The sequence below is a fragment of the Dermacentor andersoni genome, chromosome 5 (assembly GCF_023375885.2).
Source record: "Dermacentor andersoni chromosome 5, qqDerAnde1_hic_scaffold, whole genome shotgun sequence".
NCBI lineage: Eukaryota > Metazoa > Arthropoda > Arachnida > Ixodida > Ixodidae > Dermacentor > Dermacentor andersoni.
The window spans coordinates 109186695-109204352 of record NC_092818.1 but is presented as its reverse complement, the minus strand read 5'-3'; the positions used below and the strand labels follow the sequence as shown (position 1 = coordinate 109204352).

At 44.7% G+C, this 17658-nt stretch overlaps 1 protein-coding gene across 2 annotated transcripts in view; it reads right to left on the bottom strand.

The window, feature by feature from the left end:
- LOC126531038 (uncharacterized) overlaps positions 1–17658 on the bottom strand; it is a 46290-nt gene that overhangs the window by 4013 nt on the left and 24619 nt on the right. The window contains exon 5 of one of the 2 annotated variants that reach the window (XM_050178418.3): positions 13126–13225. In XM_050178418.3, the coding sequence (XP_050034375.1) occupies positions 13126–13225 (100 nt within the window). Of the gene's footprint in view, positions 1–13069; positions 13226–17658 lie in introns of both variants that reach the window. The other variant, XM_050178417.3, reaches the window with a different exon arrangement.

The window sequence follows — 17658 nt, the reverse complement described above, 5'->3', positions numbered from 1 at the left end:
AATCAACCAATGGCTGTTGATGGTCTTCACTGCTTGTGACGTAGCTGCATGACACTGCGAAAGCATGAGCGAGCGATTTTTGACCGTTTTTGACACAAGATTGTAAATTCCCTGCTGCATGCAGTGCAATAACATTTGGCTCGCATGTTCACAGGAGCCTCCTCCATAGATTGGCAACATTTTCTTACTACGATAAAAAGTGTTTCAGGGCCCCTCACCAGGTTCGGCCATTTTAAACAGACAAGCACGGTGTACACAATGCGCGCTGACGCTCACGCGGCAAAGTATTACACTGCTGTGTGCCGAAAAAACAGCTGACATCTTAAACCAAACGCTTTGTGCCCTTTTCAAGGAAGCCTGCTCCCAGTCGGAGAGTCGGAAGAAAAGAAAAATATTCTGGGTTTTTAAGTGTCAAAACCACAATATGACTATGAGGCACACCATAATGGGGGACTCTGGATTAATTTTGACCAGCTGGGGATCTTTAATGTGCGCCCAATGTACAGTACATGGGTGTTTCTGCATTTCATCCCAATCGAAATGCGGCTGCCACGGCTCGGATTCAGTCCCACGGCCTCGTGCTTGTCAGCGCAACGCCGTAGCCACTAAGCAAACACGGCGGGCGAGTCGAAGAAAACAGAAGCTAAAATATCGCAGTAGGACAAGCATTCTCGCTCCCTGCAAGCAAATCGGATGAGTGAATCTATCTATAATGAGACTGTTTGACGGCACAAACTGTACCAGGCATACCACTATTCGCGTTTCATTTGACACCGATAGCCCACAGATATGTGCTGCACTGTGCAAAAGTATGTGGACATGGGATCCTTTGATAAAGCCAATTTTCTTTTCTGCCTATGAATGTAACTTTAGAGTGAGGACTGCAGTTCAGACTTGGCATTGTGAACTTTCCAGCACACTTGTTCAATCTCAGTCCGTGCATCTGAATTACGAATGTATTAGGTTTTTTTGGCAAGCCTGTGGTTCGTATACTTTTTCTCACACATGTATGCAATACTTACACCTACACACGCACAAAATAGAAGAGACAGATCTAAAGGCATAAAAACAAATCCTATAAAGAACTAGTGAAAAAAAAGAAAAAGGCAGCTGAATAATTATCAGCAGCTTACATGTTTATCTGGTCATGAAAAACCATAAGCAATTTTGTTACGATGCTTCACCACTGTGCATCGACTAATGCAGTCCTTTTTCAATCTTCTCCATCAAATTAAAAATGTAATTCCTTATTTAAGGCATAAAACCACTTGTTTTTGTCGTTTTGTGACATGATCTTTCCATTGGCACCCTAATTTGCAGACACGTTCTGGTCAGTAGACAGGTTTTTTACTTGACTGTTATGCCATGTGCAATTTACCCAATTGCATTGTCATTTCATATTGTGGAGACAGTGATTCAGTGAGATGTTAGGCTATTCTTGATTTCTGCAATTTTTATTAATATTTTAACACAGTTTGAGAGCATAAGATTTACTTAAGTCACAACAATATGAGGTGTTCTTTTAAACACCTGTAAAGAACCTCTGTAGTATATGTAGCCGGAGGGACCTTCCATAATTCTTGTGTTACGCAACTGGACACTACGCCACACCTTCGACAAATACAGTTGAACCTAGATATACTGAACCTGGATATATAGAACCTGTGTATTTATTTTAATTTTTTTACTTATTTATTTATGGCACCCTCAAGCCTTGAGGAAATTACAGAGAGAGTGGTAAAATGGGAATCATAACAATGAAATACGAAAAATAAACAATGTAGCATATTAGTAATTCCTAATTATACAATGTTAACGTAATGTCTTGCCTGATAGTCTGCAAGTAGGACAAATAATGTAAATAAAATAGCATTTTGATAATTACTGTTAATACAATGTTAACTAACGTTGTCCTTAGTCATTTGCAAGTACGGCAAGTGAATAAAATAACACGTTAATAATTTGCAATTATATAATATTAGCTAATGCCTTATGAGAGTTTGCTGTCGACGACATAGACAATTTCAGAAGGGAGGTGGTCCCACTGCTGTGATGATCTGGGAAAAAAAGATTGACTGAAAGTGTTAGTGTTGCCTGTTTGAAATCAGACCTTATGGAGATGATCAAATCGGCTCGACAGGTAGTGAGGCTGAAAAATTAAGTTACCGTGAAGGGAGGAATGGAAATAAAGTTTGTGAAACAGTGTCAAACATGCTATTGTTCTACGAGATGCAAGTGATAGAAGAGACAGATTGTCTTTCATTGATGTATTGCTAGAGGTATGGTTATAATTTGAAAATATGAATAGAACTGAATTATTTCGAACAAGCTCGAGTGAAGAAGTCAGGTTTTATGGTATGGGTACCACACAGCTTTAGCGTATTCTAATTTAGGGTGCACTAATGACGGGTAAAGCAATAATCTTAAGGATCATGGTGCTTTGGAAAACTGGTGACATAAATAACCAAGCATGCTGTTAGGTTTACTTATGATGTGGTCAGCGGAAGGTTCCAGGTTAGATTTGCTGTTATGTGAACTCCGAAGTATTTATACGTGTTAACGAGTTACAGAGGAATTTCATTGAGATAGTAAGTAGGAAGGGTACCGGCGTTCCTGTGCATGTGCATAACTTTACATTCATTATTATTAAATTCCATTAGCCAAGATCATCAGCGTCGTCGTTGGTAATTATTTCATGCTATATCACACAATCGTCAGCAAACAAGCGAATGTGATACGTCAATGAAGAAGGTAGGTCATTAGTATAAATCAGGAAAAGTAGGGGCCCTAGTACTGATCCCCGAGGCACACCAGAGCGAACCTCAGCCAATGATGAATCATAATTATTCGCAGTAACAAATTGGTAACGGCTAGTAAGAAAACACTCAATCCATTTCAGCAGGTTACTGTCAAAGTTTAAAAGCCTCAGCTTGAATAGCAGAGGTTGTGGAAAACCTTGTTGAATGCATTGCCAAAGTCTAAAGATACAGAGCCAGCACAGGAAGCGCAATCTAAAATACAGTGTAATCTATGAGTGAAAGATATTAGTTGGGCTTCACATGAGAATGTTTTGAGAAAACCATGTTGAGCTGAGGTGAAAAATGAGTTTGAGTAAAAAAGTTAACGAGATTTGCAACTATCACATGTTCAAGAAATTTGCAACAGGTGCTGGTAAGCGAAATCGGGCGCTAATTCAGGATTGAGCTTTTGTTACCAGACATGTAATGGAACCACCTTCCCTATTTTCCACTGAGCAGGCAGAGCACAAATGTTTAGTGATTGTTCGAAAATATTAGCAAGTATTACAGAACTGAATGTGATATCGTCTTTCAAAAGTTTGCTATTAATGCTATCATAACTGGGACCTGAGTTTAAAGGCAAATCATTAATGAGCTTAGTGATACCAGAGAAATGAAGAGCTATGAGTTAATTTAATGAGATAGTTGTAGTGCTCTGTGTATGGCAGACGACTGTTCAATGAAATGGAAAAATTATTTGCAAATGATCCATTGAGAATTATTGCGCAAGTGCCACTTGGAATGACGTCACCTGATCCATCTTTCAAGGAGGTGATAGAGCTATCAGAAGATGGGTTAATGACGCGCCAAAACTTTCGGACATCTGTTTTAAGCATTTCAGTTAATGCATTGGATAAGTAATTGCATTTAGCATTTTTTAGTGCAGTTAAGTACACTTGATTAGCAGTGTTATAGGTTTCCCAAGGTGTTTTACTCGCAGGTGATTTAGCTAAGTGATAGAGATGTTTGTTTCTGTTAGATAGGTGCTTTATATAAGCATTGTACCAAGGGGTTTGCAGAGTGGAAGTGATGAGGCGATTAGGAATGTACTTTTCAATTAATAGGGGTACCTGGTCTACAAATATATTCCAATTTGACTGGACCGAATGGTTATTGAAATCAACAAAATAACATTTGAATAAATGACAAAAGTACACTGTCAATGGCTTTGCAGTTGGCTTTCTTGTAACCATGCATAACTTTTTTAACTTTTGTCCTTTTGGGATAGCAGACTTTTATACCAAATGTTAGTAAGGAATGGTCATTAATACCAGGTAAGTATGTTATAGAGGAAGCAAGATCTGGACGATTAGTTAGGATTAAATCAAGCATGTTTGCGGTGTTGATTGTTGATCTGGTAGGCTGAGTAACGAGTTGGGAAAATTAAAACAAGGAACACAATTCACAGAAATTTTTTGCCTGAGCGGAAAAAGGCTTTATGGTTGGTAGATGTGTATTTCATACTAAGTTATTAAAAGTGAAATCGCTGAGTAAGAATAACAGTGCTGTGGGAAAACAAGAAAAAAATTACGATTAATAGCATCGTGCAACTCTTCAGTGAAAGTGGCAGATAACTAGGGTGAGTGCGAGTGGTAGCAAACGCCGAGGATTATCTTTGTGTGACTGAGAGTTACGCAAGCCCATGTGGTTTCAAGTTCAGTATTGAATCATTGTCTATATCGAACAGTTGCAACATCCTCTTGGAAATCCATGCAAGAGTATAGCACTGTACTATCAATACTTTAAAACAGTTTGAGAGCATAAGCTTTACTGAAGTCACAACAATATGAGGTGTTCTTTTAAACATCTGTAAAGAAGCTTTATAGTATATGTAGCAGGAGGGACCTTCCATAATTCTGCTGTTATGAAGCTGGACACTACCCCACACCTCCACCAAATACAGTTGAACCCGGATATATCAAACCTGTGTATATTGAATTATTGTATATATCAAACAGTTGTAACATCCCCTTGGAAATCCCATGCAACAGCATAGCACTGCACTATGTGCACATCGAACTCCCGTTAAACACCCCATTATATGTATCAAGCAATGCACCCCTGCAACGGCGTATCTCTTGAGAGTGTAATCTCTTGCATCATTGGAAGTATTCCTGTTGACTGTTTTGGCAGATGCTGTCATGATTATGAAGGGCAGTACATGCCATGGAGAAAAAAATGAGCAAGGTGCATGTCTCAAATAAGAAGGGCTCATGCAGCAAGGGTCTTGTTTGCACTCTTATAATACAGGATTTGCTTTAGTAAGCTTCACCGCATCACAGTAGTGTAATACAGTGAAGCATTATGATGGCACGAAGAACTAACCGCCGTGCATGGATGCTTACTACCTGCGGCCGTTCATTATTGGAATGGGATCGCCATACTGCTTCAAGAATGCAAAATGACTCTCGGTCTGATACACACGCTCCACAAGAAATGGAACACATATAATCTTTTCAGTGGGTGGCTCAGGGCATGGGATCGGTAAATTCCTGCTTTTCATGTTCTCGGAAACTGTCCGAGATGTGCAGAGTTTTCAGATAAGCCTAGGACAGGCATATTTTACATTTTAAGTAATCAATATTTTAAACTATTTTGCATTCCCTTTAAGTTCGATATATCTGGGTTCAACTGCATGAGAAAGCTTTGTAGAACATGCCATAGGCATACACAAAGCAGAAGCTGGACAATACAACAGCCAAGATTGAACCAAAACAGTCTCCAGCTAGACTTCCGAGTTGTGTTAGTGATGTGGCTTTGAAGCATGCATCTTCTTCGTTACATACCAAACACTTGATGCCTAATGATAGTCTCTGTACACCTCACATGTATTTGAATAAGAAATGCACAAGCCATAGAGCTTCAACAGAACTACATTAGAGCTTCATTGATGCATTCCTATTTGTTATGTTCGTCTCAGCTCATATGCTCTGAAATTCCAAGCTCGTTTAATTCCCACTGGGTCATGTTTAATAATTTCCCATTTGTTGTGTTCCCATTCCCAGTAGTTATGTCAGCAGCAGTGTTGAGAGCAGCTTTTCTGCCTCATCCGTAATGCTGCTACATGCATCAGCTAATGTTATGTTTTTCCAGATTGTACATTCCTCTTCCAATGTCCCCTCCTAAGAAATGTAATGGGGTTTTACAGCAATTCTTTTAATAAGTGTGCAAAACTTCTGCAGCCAAAAGTTGATGAACAGCTGCTCTACTTCCACACAAAGTAATTCTGAAACATTTAGGGGAGAACAAAGCTGTTATAGAAATATTACCTCAAAGAAGTTATTTGTACCATAATACATGTGCCTAACATATCCACTTTTAGTGCAACAAGGGTTTCTCACTTTCATAAGCAGATGAACAGATGAATACACTGCCTGTAACCTTTCAATCATTATTAGCCTCAGAAGATTCATTAGTTACAAGCAATGATGGAAATGATATTAAGCATTTGTATGTGTTGTCAGGAAAGATGATACTAGAGTTGCTAGTTTTCACTAAGTCAAAGAATTTCTGATGAGCCTACAGCCTTACTGATGCAGTAGTTATCATGCCAAAGAATGACGACTGATAATATGTCCATTATCAACTGCTCAGGATAGCCGAATCGTGTAAACACCTCGATCAGCTTCCCCATGATTATGCGTGGCGTCAGCTTCCGTAGGGGGAACAGTTCCACCCACTTGCTGAAATGGTCTGCGACTACAAGAAGGAATCGGTTCCCGCTCGGTGTCCTGGGGTAAGGTCCCATGACCTCACATGCCGCAATTTGCCACAATGTTCGGCTATTGATCGGCTGCATGAGCTTGGGTGGTCGTTCACCATGTGGCTTCACGCGTTGGCACACGTTGCAAGAGTGGGCATAGCACATCACATCCAGCTTCATTCCAGGCCAGGTGGCAAAGCGGCACAACTTAAGGTAAGTCTTAGGGCCACTCGTATGCCCGGCGAGGCATGTATTGTGAATGTAGCGTAAAAGTGCTCCTCTCGGCGTGCGTGGAATCACTGCTTTGAAGGACTCATGTGTATCCTCCTCTGCGGGGATGTATCTCAGCAGGACGCCGTCAAGAGTCAGCAGGTAGGAATCCAACGTGCTCACAGCACTACCTGCTGTTTCGGAGCGCCGTGTATCCACAGCAATACCAGCTGCGTCCATGTGCGCGGCGGCACGGCCTTTTACAAAAGGGATCCTCCTGCTGTGCCTCTAACAGCTCCTTTCTGCTGAACACGCTCCCCACTGAACTGACGCAGTCCAAGTGGTTCACGCCTTCGTCCTGAGAAGGTGGTTCTTCCGCCCTTCCTTTGGGACCAACGCCTTCGAGCATAGTAACAGTTACTCTGCTCTTAGGCCTACTGACCGAGGAGTCACGACGGGTATTAATGTTACCCCTCCTGACGACCTCAATCATTGCAGCAATTAGTCCGCTCTCAAGCTCAGTTTAGGGCTAGGTGAGTTGAGTAGTAATCTTACTCTTCTCACAGTCAATGGGCGTGCGCGAGAGTGCGTCCGCCACAACGTTGTTCTTTCCTCTCCTGTAGCGAACGATAAAGTCGTATCGCTGCAGGAGAAGTGCCCATCGTGCGAGCTAGCCGCTCGGCTCTCCTAAACGCTTAAGCCAAGTTAGTGCAATATGATTGGTTTCGATAATGAACGGAACTCCATCAATGTACTAGTCGAACTTTTTGAGAGCGAAAATGATCGCGAGACATTCCTTTTCTGTCATGGAATAATTTTTCTCTGTGGGAGTCAAAGAGTATCTGGCAAATGTTACTGGGTGCAAGCTACCTTCGTGCTGTTGGAGCAAAACCGCTCCTAGGCCAAGGTCGCTGGCATCCGTATGTACGACAAATTCTTTGTTCACATCTGGCAGCCTTAACACGGTGCTTTCCACGAGCGCGTTTCCGAGGTTGCGCAGTGCTGCCTCTTGCTCGCGATCCCACCTCCACTGCTCACCCTTCCTTAACAGCATAGTCAAGGGGGCTTGCAGTGCAGCACAGTTTGGGATGAACTGGCGATAGAAGTTCACCAGCCCCAAAGAGCGTCTCAGTCGGCCTATATCTGCCGGTGACCGGTAGTTCAATAATGCCTGAACCTTGTCATCACACGGCAGAAGGCGTCCGCTATTCAGTTTAAACCAGAGTAGCGTTACTCGGGTTGCTGCTATCTGGGTCTTGGTCGAGTTTAGCGTTATCCCCGCAGACCTCAGACGCTCCAACAGGTCCATGAGATGGCGTAAGTGCTCATAACATCGTCTAGGTAAGCAAGAGTATAGTGCCACCTTGCGTAACCCAAGACATGATCCATTAGGTGCTGGTAAGTCACAGGCGCACCAACCAGTCAAAAGGGCATTCTGGTAAACTGAAAAAGTCCCCTGTGACAAGTGAAGGCAGTCTTCTCTTGGTCACAGGGATCTACCTCCATCTGAAAGTATCCTCTGCTTGCATCGAGCGTAGTGAAGTACTTCGCTCTGCCAATGTTGGATACGATCGAGGGAATGCTAGGAAGCGGATATGCATCCTTGCGTGTCGCATCATTCAGGCAGCGATAGTCAACACAAAGGCGGGGCGGCGTTCTATCCTCTTTAGGAACCAACACCACAGGAAAACCCCATGGGCTGTCTGACTTTTCAACAACGCCTGTATCAAGTAGTTCATCCAGAACGCTGTCTAGTGTTTTCCCTTTAGCCAAACTCGCAGGCCTATGATTGCACTTCCATGGAGAGGCGTTGCCTGTCTCAATTTTGTGCCTGTATAGCGTAGTGCAACCAGCGTCAATACGGTGTCATATTCAGTCAGAAGCGATGAGAGGTGAGCCTTTTCTTCCCCCGACAAACTACTTGAGTCGTTCAGCAGCGGGTGGTCTCGTTTGCCCCTCACTGCGGTTCACTGTGCCACTGCAGCGGGGGTTATAAGCCGTGCGGAAGGGGAGCAGTTCCCCTCCGCGTCTTTTTTCTCAGCACGGCTGGCCGGACGGCATGTTGACCCAGCCGCAACCGTACTGAGGGACCTTTTCAGGCAATCGTTGGGTCGGTCTGCACGCGAAGCATCATCGAACGAAGTTGTCTCTGACGCTTTTTGAAATGTAATGAAAGATTTCAGGGCACCACATGCTCGCTCCCTATATCCTCCGTTGCAGACGTCAACACACCCGTCTTGGCGAGGAAGTCTACCAAGAATTATAGGAACCGACAGGCCGGGAAGGTGAGCGAGGCGTTGTCGCCTTACCCATTTCTCCCACCACACCACAAGCTTAGCAGCACCGCTCACATGCGCCGTGCCGCTGGTGAGTTGGAAAGTCACATTACTCTCTCTCAGTCGGACACCGTTCCGACGGAGATGTTCACACACCTCGTCACCAAAGAGTGAAGCGCTTGCTCCCATGTCCAACAGCGAAAAAAACCTGAGCCGGGCGACTGTAACCTCTATGAGCGGCACTGGCGTGCCGTTGGGTGGTCCGAAACGACAAGCCATCAGAGCAAGGAGTTCATGTGTCTCACTTCATGCCGCTGTAACTGCTGCCAGCCATGCAGCCTTGGTCACCGTTGGCCCCACTCGTTTCCCGAAAGCGCGTGCTCTCGATTCGCAGGCTGTCTGCAATCCCGGGTGTAGTGCCCCAGCTGGTTGCACCGATAACAGATAGTGGGCCTTTGTTGGGCTTGGCGTTCAGTGCCTCGCGCCAGTTGGCCATTGTTCCTCCCCATCGACTGTACCCTTGCAGGCATGCTCTGCTCTGGCATCCTTGGGTCGGCATGTCGACCACAATTCTGCATACCTCGGCCATCGGCAGCACGTGCTGCACACATGGCATAAGTGTACGGGTCGAGAGCCCGGTCAGATAATTCCCAACCGCTTCTCAGTGTTCCGTCACTGAAAGCAACCGCACCATTTTCCCGGGAACAAGTGCAAAAAGTGTCCTCGTTCCTTGTGCATTGCGGCTCAAGTGCCTGCGACGCTGGGAGTGGAGGTCGGTATGAGGGTGAGGCATCTCCTTCCTGTATGCACTTTGCCTCTGAAGCCAGCTCATCCAAATCCCTGAACTTGCCACGTCTCAAGTATGCTGCGAAGGTGGGATGAGCTTGTCGCATGACTCTCTCCACCTTATCGCAGTTCGGAGCAGAAGGGTCAGCGGTATGATAAAGTTCGTCCATCGCCCTTACATACTCGAGCAAGGATTCATCTGGATGCTGAGTGCGTAGCTCCAACTTGCGCCACAGACGACACTGGTAATCTGCGGGCAGGAATTCCTCGCATAAAGTCACTCGAAACTCGGTCAGCGTGCGAGACCGGTAGCCAGTAAGCTGGAACCGGAGGGCAGCATGATCAGTCAGCGACACTGGTACGACGCGTTCCAGTATCTCACCATCAGACAGCCTCGTTGCCTGCTGGCAAGTCAGCATGCGGTCGAGGTATTCGTTGACGCTGAGTGAATCATGGTACCCACTGTAGGTGGGCAAGTCCACCCTCACTCTTGGTCTAGCAGCTGTGGTAGGGATCAGCAGAGTGTTCTGCACGACACCTGTCAATCTTTCCATCAGGCGCATTGCATCGCGCAACAGTGTCTGCTGAGGCTCGCCCTGGCCAGTAATGTCTGGCACAGGAGTGGAACGCGTTGAGCAAGTGTGCCGCTGTGGCTCCATGCTCTCCGCAAACTCTGGCGAAAGGTTCGGCATAATGTGCCTCACGCCTTCAAGGGTATGTCCTGCCGGAGAGAGCGCCTCATACATATTCAGGGTAAGCACTGTTCCCGGTCTTAGGGAAGGTTTGAGCACTGTGTGGCAGTTTATTTTATTTGGTACCTTTGACACATATTCAGGGAGAGCACTGTTCACTGTCTTAGGGAAGGTTACTTAAGGCAGGATACAGAGCTCAGAACTGCAACAGTGGAGAGACATAGTCGTGGTAACAGTTTTGCAGTTTCCACTGTCCCATGCAGAAGTGGGAAATAAGGGTATAAAGAGGCTAAGTGCTGTAGCTACAACTGAAAGAGTACAAAAGGAAGCAGTCTGCGGGTTCTTCTCAAAAGCCAGTGCTCTACACTAGAAATGAAATGCGAGTTAGGTTGTGAAGTCAGGTTGCGAGGCAGTCAGCCTTAATTTTATTTTGATAGCAATTATATGGCGCATTACTGCTGTCGGCGTCGCTGTCACCATGATGTTCCGTGCACAGTTCAAGGGCAATAACACCGTCGCCACACACGGTGCGCCATATGTGTGAGTGAAGGCATGCGAGGGGAGCCGACGATTTCGGCTCAATCTCGCAGTCTTCCATTGCAAGCGGTCACGCGGCAGTATCTTGAGAACGATCTGCGTTGGAGCAGAGTCTAGGTGTGGCGACGGCTTGTGGCTTTGTGCATTCTGTGTATTCTTGGCACTGAATTTGCATTGAAGTGATGGACAGCACGAAGGTAACTTCCCTCACTGCTACTGCCATGCTTCCTAAAGCCAGCGTTTTGACAGCGAGTGTCCATGGTTATCAAGTGTGGTGCGCTCCCTTCTGAAGAGTAGGCAGGCGTTGTGCCCCTTCCGGCGGCAGTTGCCAGCCTGCTCCTCGCTTTCCCTTTCCTGTTAATTGTATATATGTGTTCAAAACAAATAATAATAATAATGACACCATGCTTGTTAATTCAGTTAGCAAGCGAATGTTTCCAAGTTGGTATGGCTGACAAAAGTACTATCCTTATTTCATATGGCCGTCTGCTAATTTGCTTTCGCAACTGATGCTTTGCCTTTTGGGGAAAACTCCCAAATTTTTTATGTGCCGCCTTTTCAAGTGGCTTTATCAAACACTATACGCATTCTTGCTTATTACTTCTATGACCACAACTTAATGGAGTGCTGTCAATGTACTGAAACCTTTATGATGAATGTAATATGTTGTGAAGAAGAAGCATTTCATTGCTGTAAAAGAATGATGGAAGCCAAATAAAGAGCAAAATTTAACCATAGACATACCAACAAAATGTGTTACGAATGAAGCTGCAGTTAATTTGAAGAAAAAGTTCACCGACAATTATGATACTCCCTAATACGAAACTTGAGCGCAGTTCTTCATGTGTTTTCATTTCACGATATATTGGTTGACGCGTACAATCTGCCTCATGCAGTATGTTGCAAACGGAGCAAAGTGTGATGCGACTGCTTTTCTAACCAGGAGATTGCGAGAGGCAGCACGTACGTGACGCGTGGGCGCGATTCACAGCAGCTGCTGCAGACAGACCTCCGCTAATGCCTCGCTTTGGTACCATATATGGTATCGGTGGACATGCTTGCCGCATGCCTTATCAATGGCATCATCGGTGAACAGACGGTCCGTGCTACTCTGACACCGCGCCATCTTGCAGTGATCATTGCCGCACAACATGTGTTGCACGGCACTATGCTTTTTGCCTCACGCTTTCGCCATACCCCTTTACTCCACTTTCCGACTCTTGCTCTCTTTGTTATCGCTGTCTTTCATCCCCCACTGCGCTCCACATTCACTCTTTCATCCTTTGCTGTACTCGTTCGCTCGGTTCCCCTGAGAGATGGCGACCCTCAACACAGGAACAGGCACCTAAGAGCTGCGTTTTAAAAAGTGATGTGATATCTGCGACTATAAAACTGCCCTACAATAAACAATATTTGGAACTATAGGGCAACTTGCGCAGCATTGTGGACCTCACAACAACTGCACTTTGGCTGAGCTCGAGCCTTCACACTAAAACAATTAGCACGTTCAACACACAATTACACATGGATAAAAAAAATTTTCAGATTGAGAAAATCGTGGAGGAAAACTCAAAGGAAGGGCTTAAGTGCCTTCCCGAAACAGCAGTAGCTACGCTGATGATGAAAATGGTGGCGACAGGAACAATGGCACAATGATGACGATGATGATGGCAATGACGGCCCAATAATGACAATGATAATGACCATAACAATGCTGACATGACTCTTTCTACATCATGGATTTGGGATTGAGCACTAAATGGGAATGAATAAAGCTTTCTTTTATGGTGGCTTTTTCTACCCAGGAAACATGGTGGTAAGAAACATGATAAGTTCTGCCAAACCCCATGCAACCTAAGGGAAGTAACCATTAACAGCTGTCACTATAAAATTCTGTTGAAAGAACTTTCACAATAAGTGGGATTTGACAATGAGCTTTTTCTTGCTGTAAAGAATTACAGAAAAACAAAAGGAAATCAAGGCACTCAGATCCCAACAGCAAAGTACCCTGTGGGCACAGCCTTGATCAAAACTAATGACAAGTACGTGGTTGCAGCTGCAGCCCACCTGCGTTGCTGAGTGCTGAGCACTCAAAAAAATGGGCTCCAACGTCTCGAGCGTACTTTTCTGCCACAGCTGGGTCAACTGCACGGTGCTGCAACAGGTCACTCTTGTTCCCCACCAGGACCAGAACAATGGCCTCTTCTACGTTTCTCCTCAGCTCTGTACAAGGATAGACACAAGGCATGAATCATGAGTGTCAGCAGTGCTTTATGTGCTAAAGGCACCTTGACATATTCAACCTTAATAGCAAATCAACAAGCTGAACTTCAGTATACATGCTGTTTAAGAATACTCAAACGTCCTTTGTGTTACGTTCAGTATGCTTTCGAAATAGTCAAGCATCATTAAGGTGATGGCATCAAAGTGAACTTTCTTGACTTGAAAAGGCTAAGAATTAGATGGACGTTGGGGTTGGCAGAGACTGCCAACCACGCACAGGCACCAGAGAGCACCAAATATTGCTTTGGTCAAGTGTAGCTTTTCAGTTGTGTTAGGCAATATGCACAAGGAGGCTCTTGAATTCAGGAAAGTAGAAACTATGTCAGAACTTAAAACTGCATCGTCAGACAGATACAACGAGGGCCAGACAGAATGCAAGCTGGTAGCCTGCGCAGCATCTAAAGCTCCCCACAGCATCAGTTATAAATTGGTTTTAAATAGGCAATTAACATGGCAAGCTGGGAGAGTTGGTGATTGAACATGTTCCTAAGGGTGGGCAGTGTGACTTAGACGCTCGTATTATGTACTTCCTCGTCTTTCGTCCGGGTTACGCAGCCCACCCATAGGAACATGTTAAATAGTGACGCTGATTGTTAACACTTCCTAGTCAAATTGACACCAGTGAAAAACCTGGGTAAGTGCAGACGTATCTGCCTCCCATGTTACACCCACATAGGGTCAGTGCAAGCCTTAACATGTTGGTAACTGCGACGGTGGCCCAGTGGCGATGGCACTGGGTTGCTGAGCACAATGTAGGTCGCAGATTTGACACTGGCCACAACGGCCACATTCCGATGGGAGCAGAAAGGAAAAACAATTGTGTACTGTGCATCAAATGCATGCTGAAGAACTCCAGGTGGTATAAATTAATCCATAGCCCTGCAATATGATGACCCTCATAACCTATTGTGCAGTTTTGGGATATCACACCCCCCTAAAGAAGGTCTGTGAGCACGATGTTTGTCAACGTTCTGCCGGGCCTGCACTATTGTTGCAGTGCAATCACTGTATCACCTCACAATTTCTTCGATGATTCAAGCAGCAGTGTCTTAATGAGGATGGGGCACCTGTTTCCTTCTCAATTTCATATTGGCTTAGTTACACTAGCAGTTCAGTTCAGGGTGATGTTCACAACACAGATGCCTTGTCAATGCTGTATATGTTCCTAACTTGCTGAATGCAAGCTTAAAGCAAAGCATGCTTTGTATTCATCCCAGAGGGAGCACAGTTGTGTTTTGCTGTTTGTGCCATTACAGCATACAGAAAACAGGCATGTATTTTTTGCTGTTAAAAATGCGTTGGTATGTAATCAAGGGTGCTGATAACAATAAACAGGAGCTGACTTTCAGACCAACAAACTAGTCTCAATGCAGGTTTCACCATGTCTTGCCACAGGTTTCACCATAGGTTTCACCACAAGCTTTCCCATTCGATGCTGCTGCAAAGAATGCTGATAGTCATCTTTAGTGCATGCAATTATGGCTGGAGAGGAGAGATCCACACTGTAATGAACTCTAGTCATACGTCTTCTACTCTTGCACATTCAATTATGATAACAAGATGCCAATGTACAGAGATGTTGTAATGCACATGTAATTATAAATATCACTAAAAGGGACTAGCAAAATCCACATTATGGCTACTCTTGGTGCTCAGCAGAGGACTGCCCAGTAGATAAGCATTTTTAGTGAGGTTTGACATTAATAGGAACACTTCCAAGTGCCCTTCAAAAGTAGTGAAACTGTTCAAGTCTAAGTTCTACTCGCAGCACAGGACAACGACGCGTTTCACTTGGTTTGGTTCTCTTATCACTACAAAAGAGTATCTACAGTTGAACACTGCAATAACGAAATCGTTGGGAACAGCAATTCTTTTCTTTTTGTTATTGCGAAAATGAAGCAGGCAGACAAAAAGGTACATAAAAGAAGACTCACATTTTATTGAAAAAATTTGTAATCTTGGTTTGCCGTCCACGGCCTCGGAGAACTTTTAACACTCGATCCTCACCACTCAGAATATGTTGCATGGCCTCATTGTCATCATGCGTCGAGCACATCTCACGGGCTCGCTTGCTTGGTCACAGTTTCATTGCCATCATCGCTGTCGTCAGTGCAGGGCACGCTGCTGACTATGGCGTCATCCATTAGTTCCTCGTGGATGAGCAAATCATTGTCAACAGACAGGAAGCCGTGTATACCCAAGCCGTCTGGCAAAGTTTTGTCCAAACACCAAAGCGCATCCCAAGCCTTGCTCAGTGTGGAAAATTCGCCCGCGTCAGCTGACACACTTCTACCTTCTGCTGGTCACTCAGACTCTGACAATGCAGCTGACACATGATGGTTATTAAAGCCCACGTGTTCGAAGCAGTTTTTGATCACGCTTGCTTTTGTTGTCATCCATCTTGTTGCCATCCATCATTTGTTGCAGCAACCATTTGTAGGGCCATGAAAAGGTCCACCTCCGTAGTGCGTTTGCACTCAATGTTCAGCAGCATCCTCTAAATAAACCTTTGATGGTAGGCACACTTCAAGCTTCTGATGACCGCTTGGTAGAGAGGCTGAAGGACTGAGGTGCAGTTCGCTGGGAAAAATACCAGTCGGACGTTCGTAAAACACAATGGGCAGTGCAGTTCTCCACAAAAAAAGCACACGGACCTGCCTGCTCTTCGCATGCTCACGCTGAAGGCTTCCAGCCAGGTGGCGAAGATAGCACGTGTCATCCACGATTTTTGGTTGGCCATGTATTCAACGGGCAGCCTGCCGTGTGCCTTAAAACACCATGGCTTTCTGCTCCTGCCCATGCTTGCACAAAGAAGAATTGTTATGCGTTTCTTGCTCTGCTTGCTACCGTGACATTTTTGGCCCTTCAAATCTAGCGTCCGCAACAGAAGCATCTCATAAAACAATCCTGTCTCATTGGCGTTGTATATGTCGTGAGGGTCATACTCATCCGTGATGGCTTCCAGAGTCTCTCACATCCAATTTACTGTTTCTTCCTTGTTAACGCTTGTGCATTCTCCAGAAATCACTTTGGCGGTGATGTTGTGTCGTGCTTTAAGACGGCTCAGCCAGCCGGCACTCGCTTTAAAGTCCTCATGCCCCAAAAGGCATGCAATGTCGATGCCTTTCTGCTGCAACAATCTGCCAGACAGTCATATGCTCTTTGCACGCTTGTCCATGAACCACTTGTACACCAGCTTGGCCAACGTCTTCACAAGCCGGAGCGGCCACAGTCTTGTGCTCCATATGTGCTCCATTCTCCAGTGCTGCCAGGATGATGTCTTTGGATTTTAAAATGGTCGACAGGGAGCTGCATGGTATCCCGAACTTGACAGTGATATCCATCTTATTTTTTCCTATTGCAGCTCCCGCGATGATTTGAGATTTTTTTAAGAGCATGAGAAGCTTGCATTTCTTAACTGGAGGAGGCATTTCGCAAGGCTTACTGCTGCACACAATGGCCAAGCACGGCGAGGACAACGAGGGGTATGAAACAAGTCGCCTGGCAGCTTTTGCCAGAGTCGCAGCTGTCAAGCGGCATTGTATGGTTGCCAGCAAAAACGAGTTATACGCTACAGCTAGCCTCTAAGCAAGCAACAACAGGTGGCAGCAAGCAAGCTTCTAAAGTGACTAAAAAACATCTTTTAGCACATTTTTGAATAGGATTTCACTTTTCGATGTCATGTTGAGACCATGCGAAGAAAACTCGCAACCCGCCAGGGCAGAAGTTTTCGATCTTGCGGGGCTGCCGGTTGAAGATGTGTCGTTGTTGAGGAATATGAAATACATGTACTCCTATATACCTCTGCCGAGAACTCAGAAATATTTTGTTGATGCGAGAATTTCGTTGTTAAGGGCTTTCGTTATCGCGGGGTTTGACAGTATCCTATGCTCAAGCATGAAGCCACATGAACCAGCAAACAAGCTAGCAAGTTATTTGCACACCAATGCACAACCATATGAACTCTGTCAGATACTAAGCTTCACAAGACAGCGACAATTACACAGTGCACAAGTAACTCTATTTTGCAACATAATATATTACTTACAAACTAATAACATGCACCATGAATGACTGCAACATGGTAAGTGAAAAATTTGTCAAACCACAGATCAAGATAAATGTATTCAATATGCTAGCAAAGCAGCGTGCTGGAATACAAATGACTTTCAAGTTCAACGTGCATGTGTCTTTGTTCAGTGGCTAGATGTTCTAGTTAATTTGAGTGAGGCACAAAAATTGTGTTGTACAACTTTATTTCATTCAGGGTAAAGCCAGGTTAACTATGGAATGGAAGTAGCGTTAAAGGGTGTTAAAGAGCACTAAGTCAATTTAGACTGAAAAAACATTATTTTTAAATAATTATTTTCATT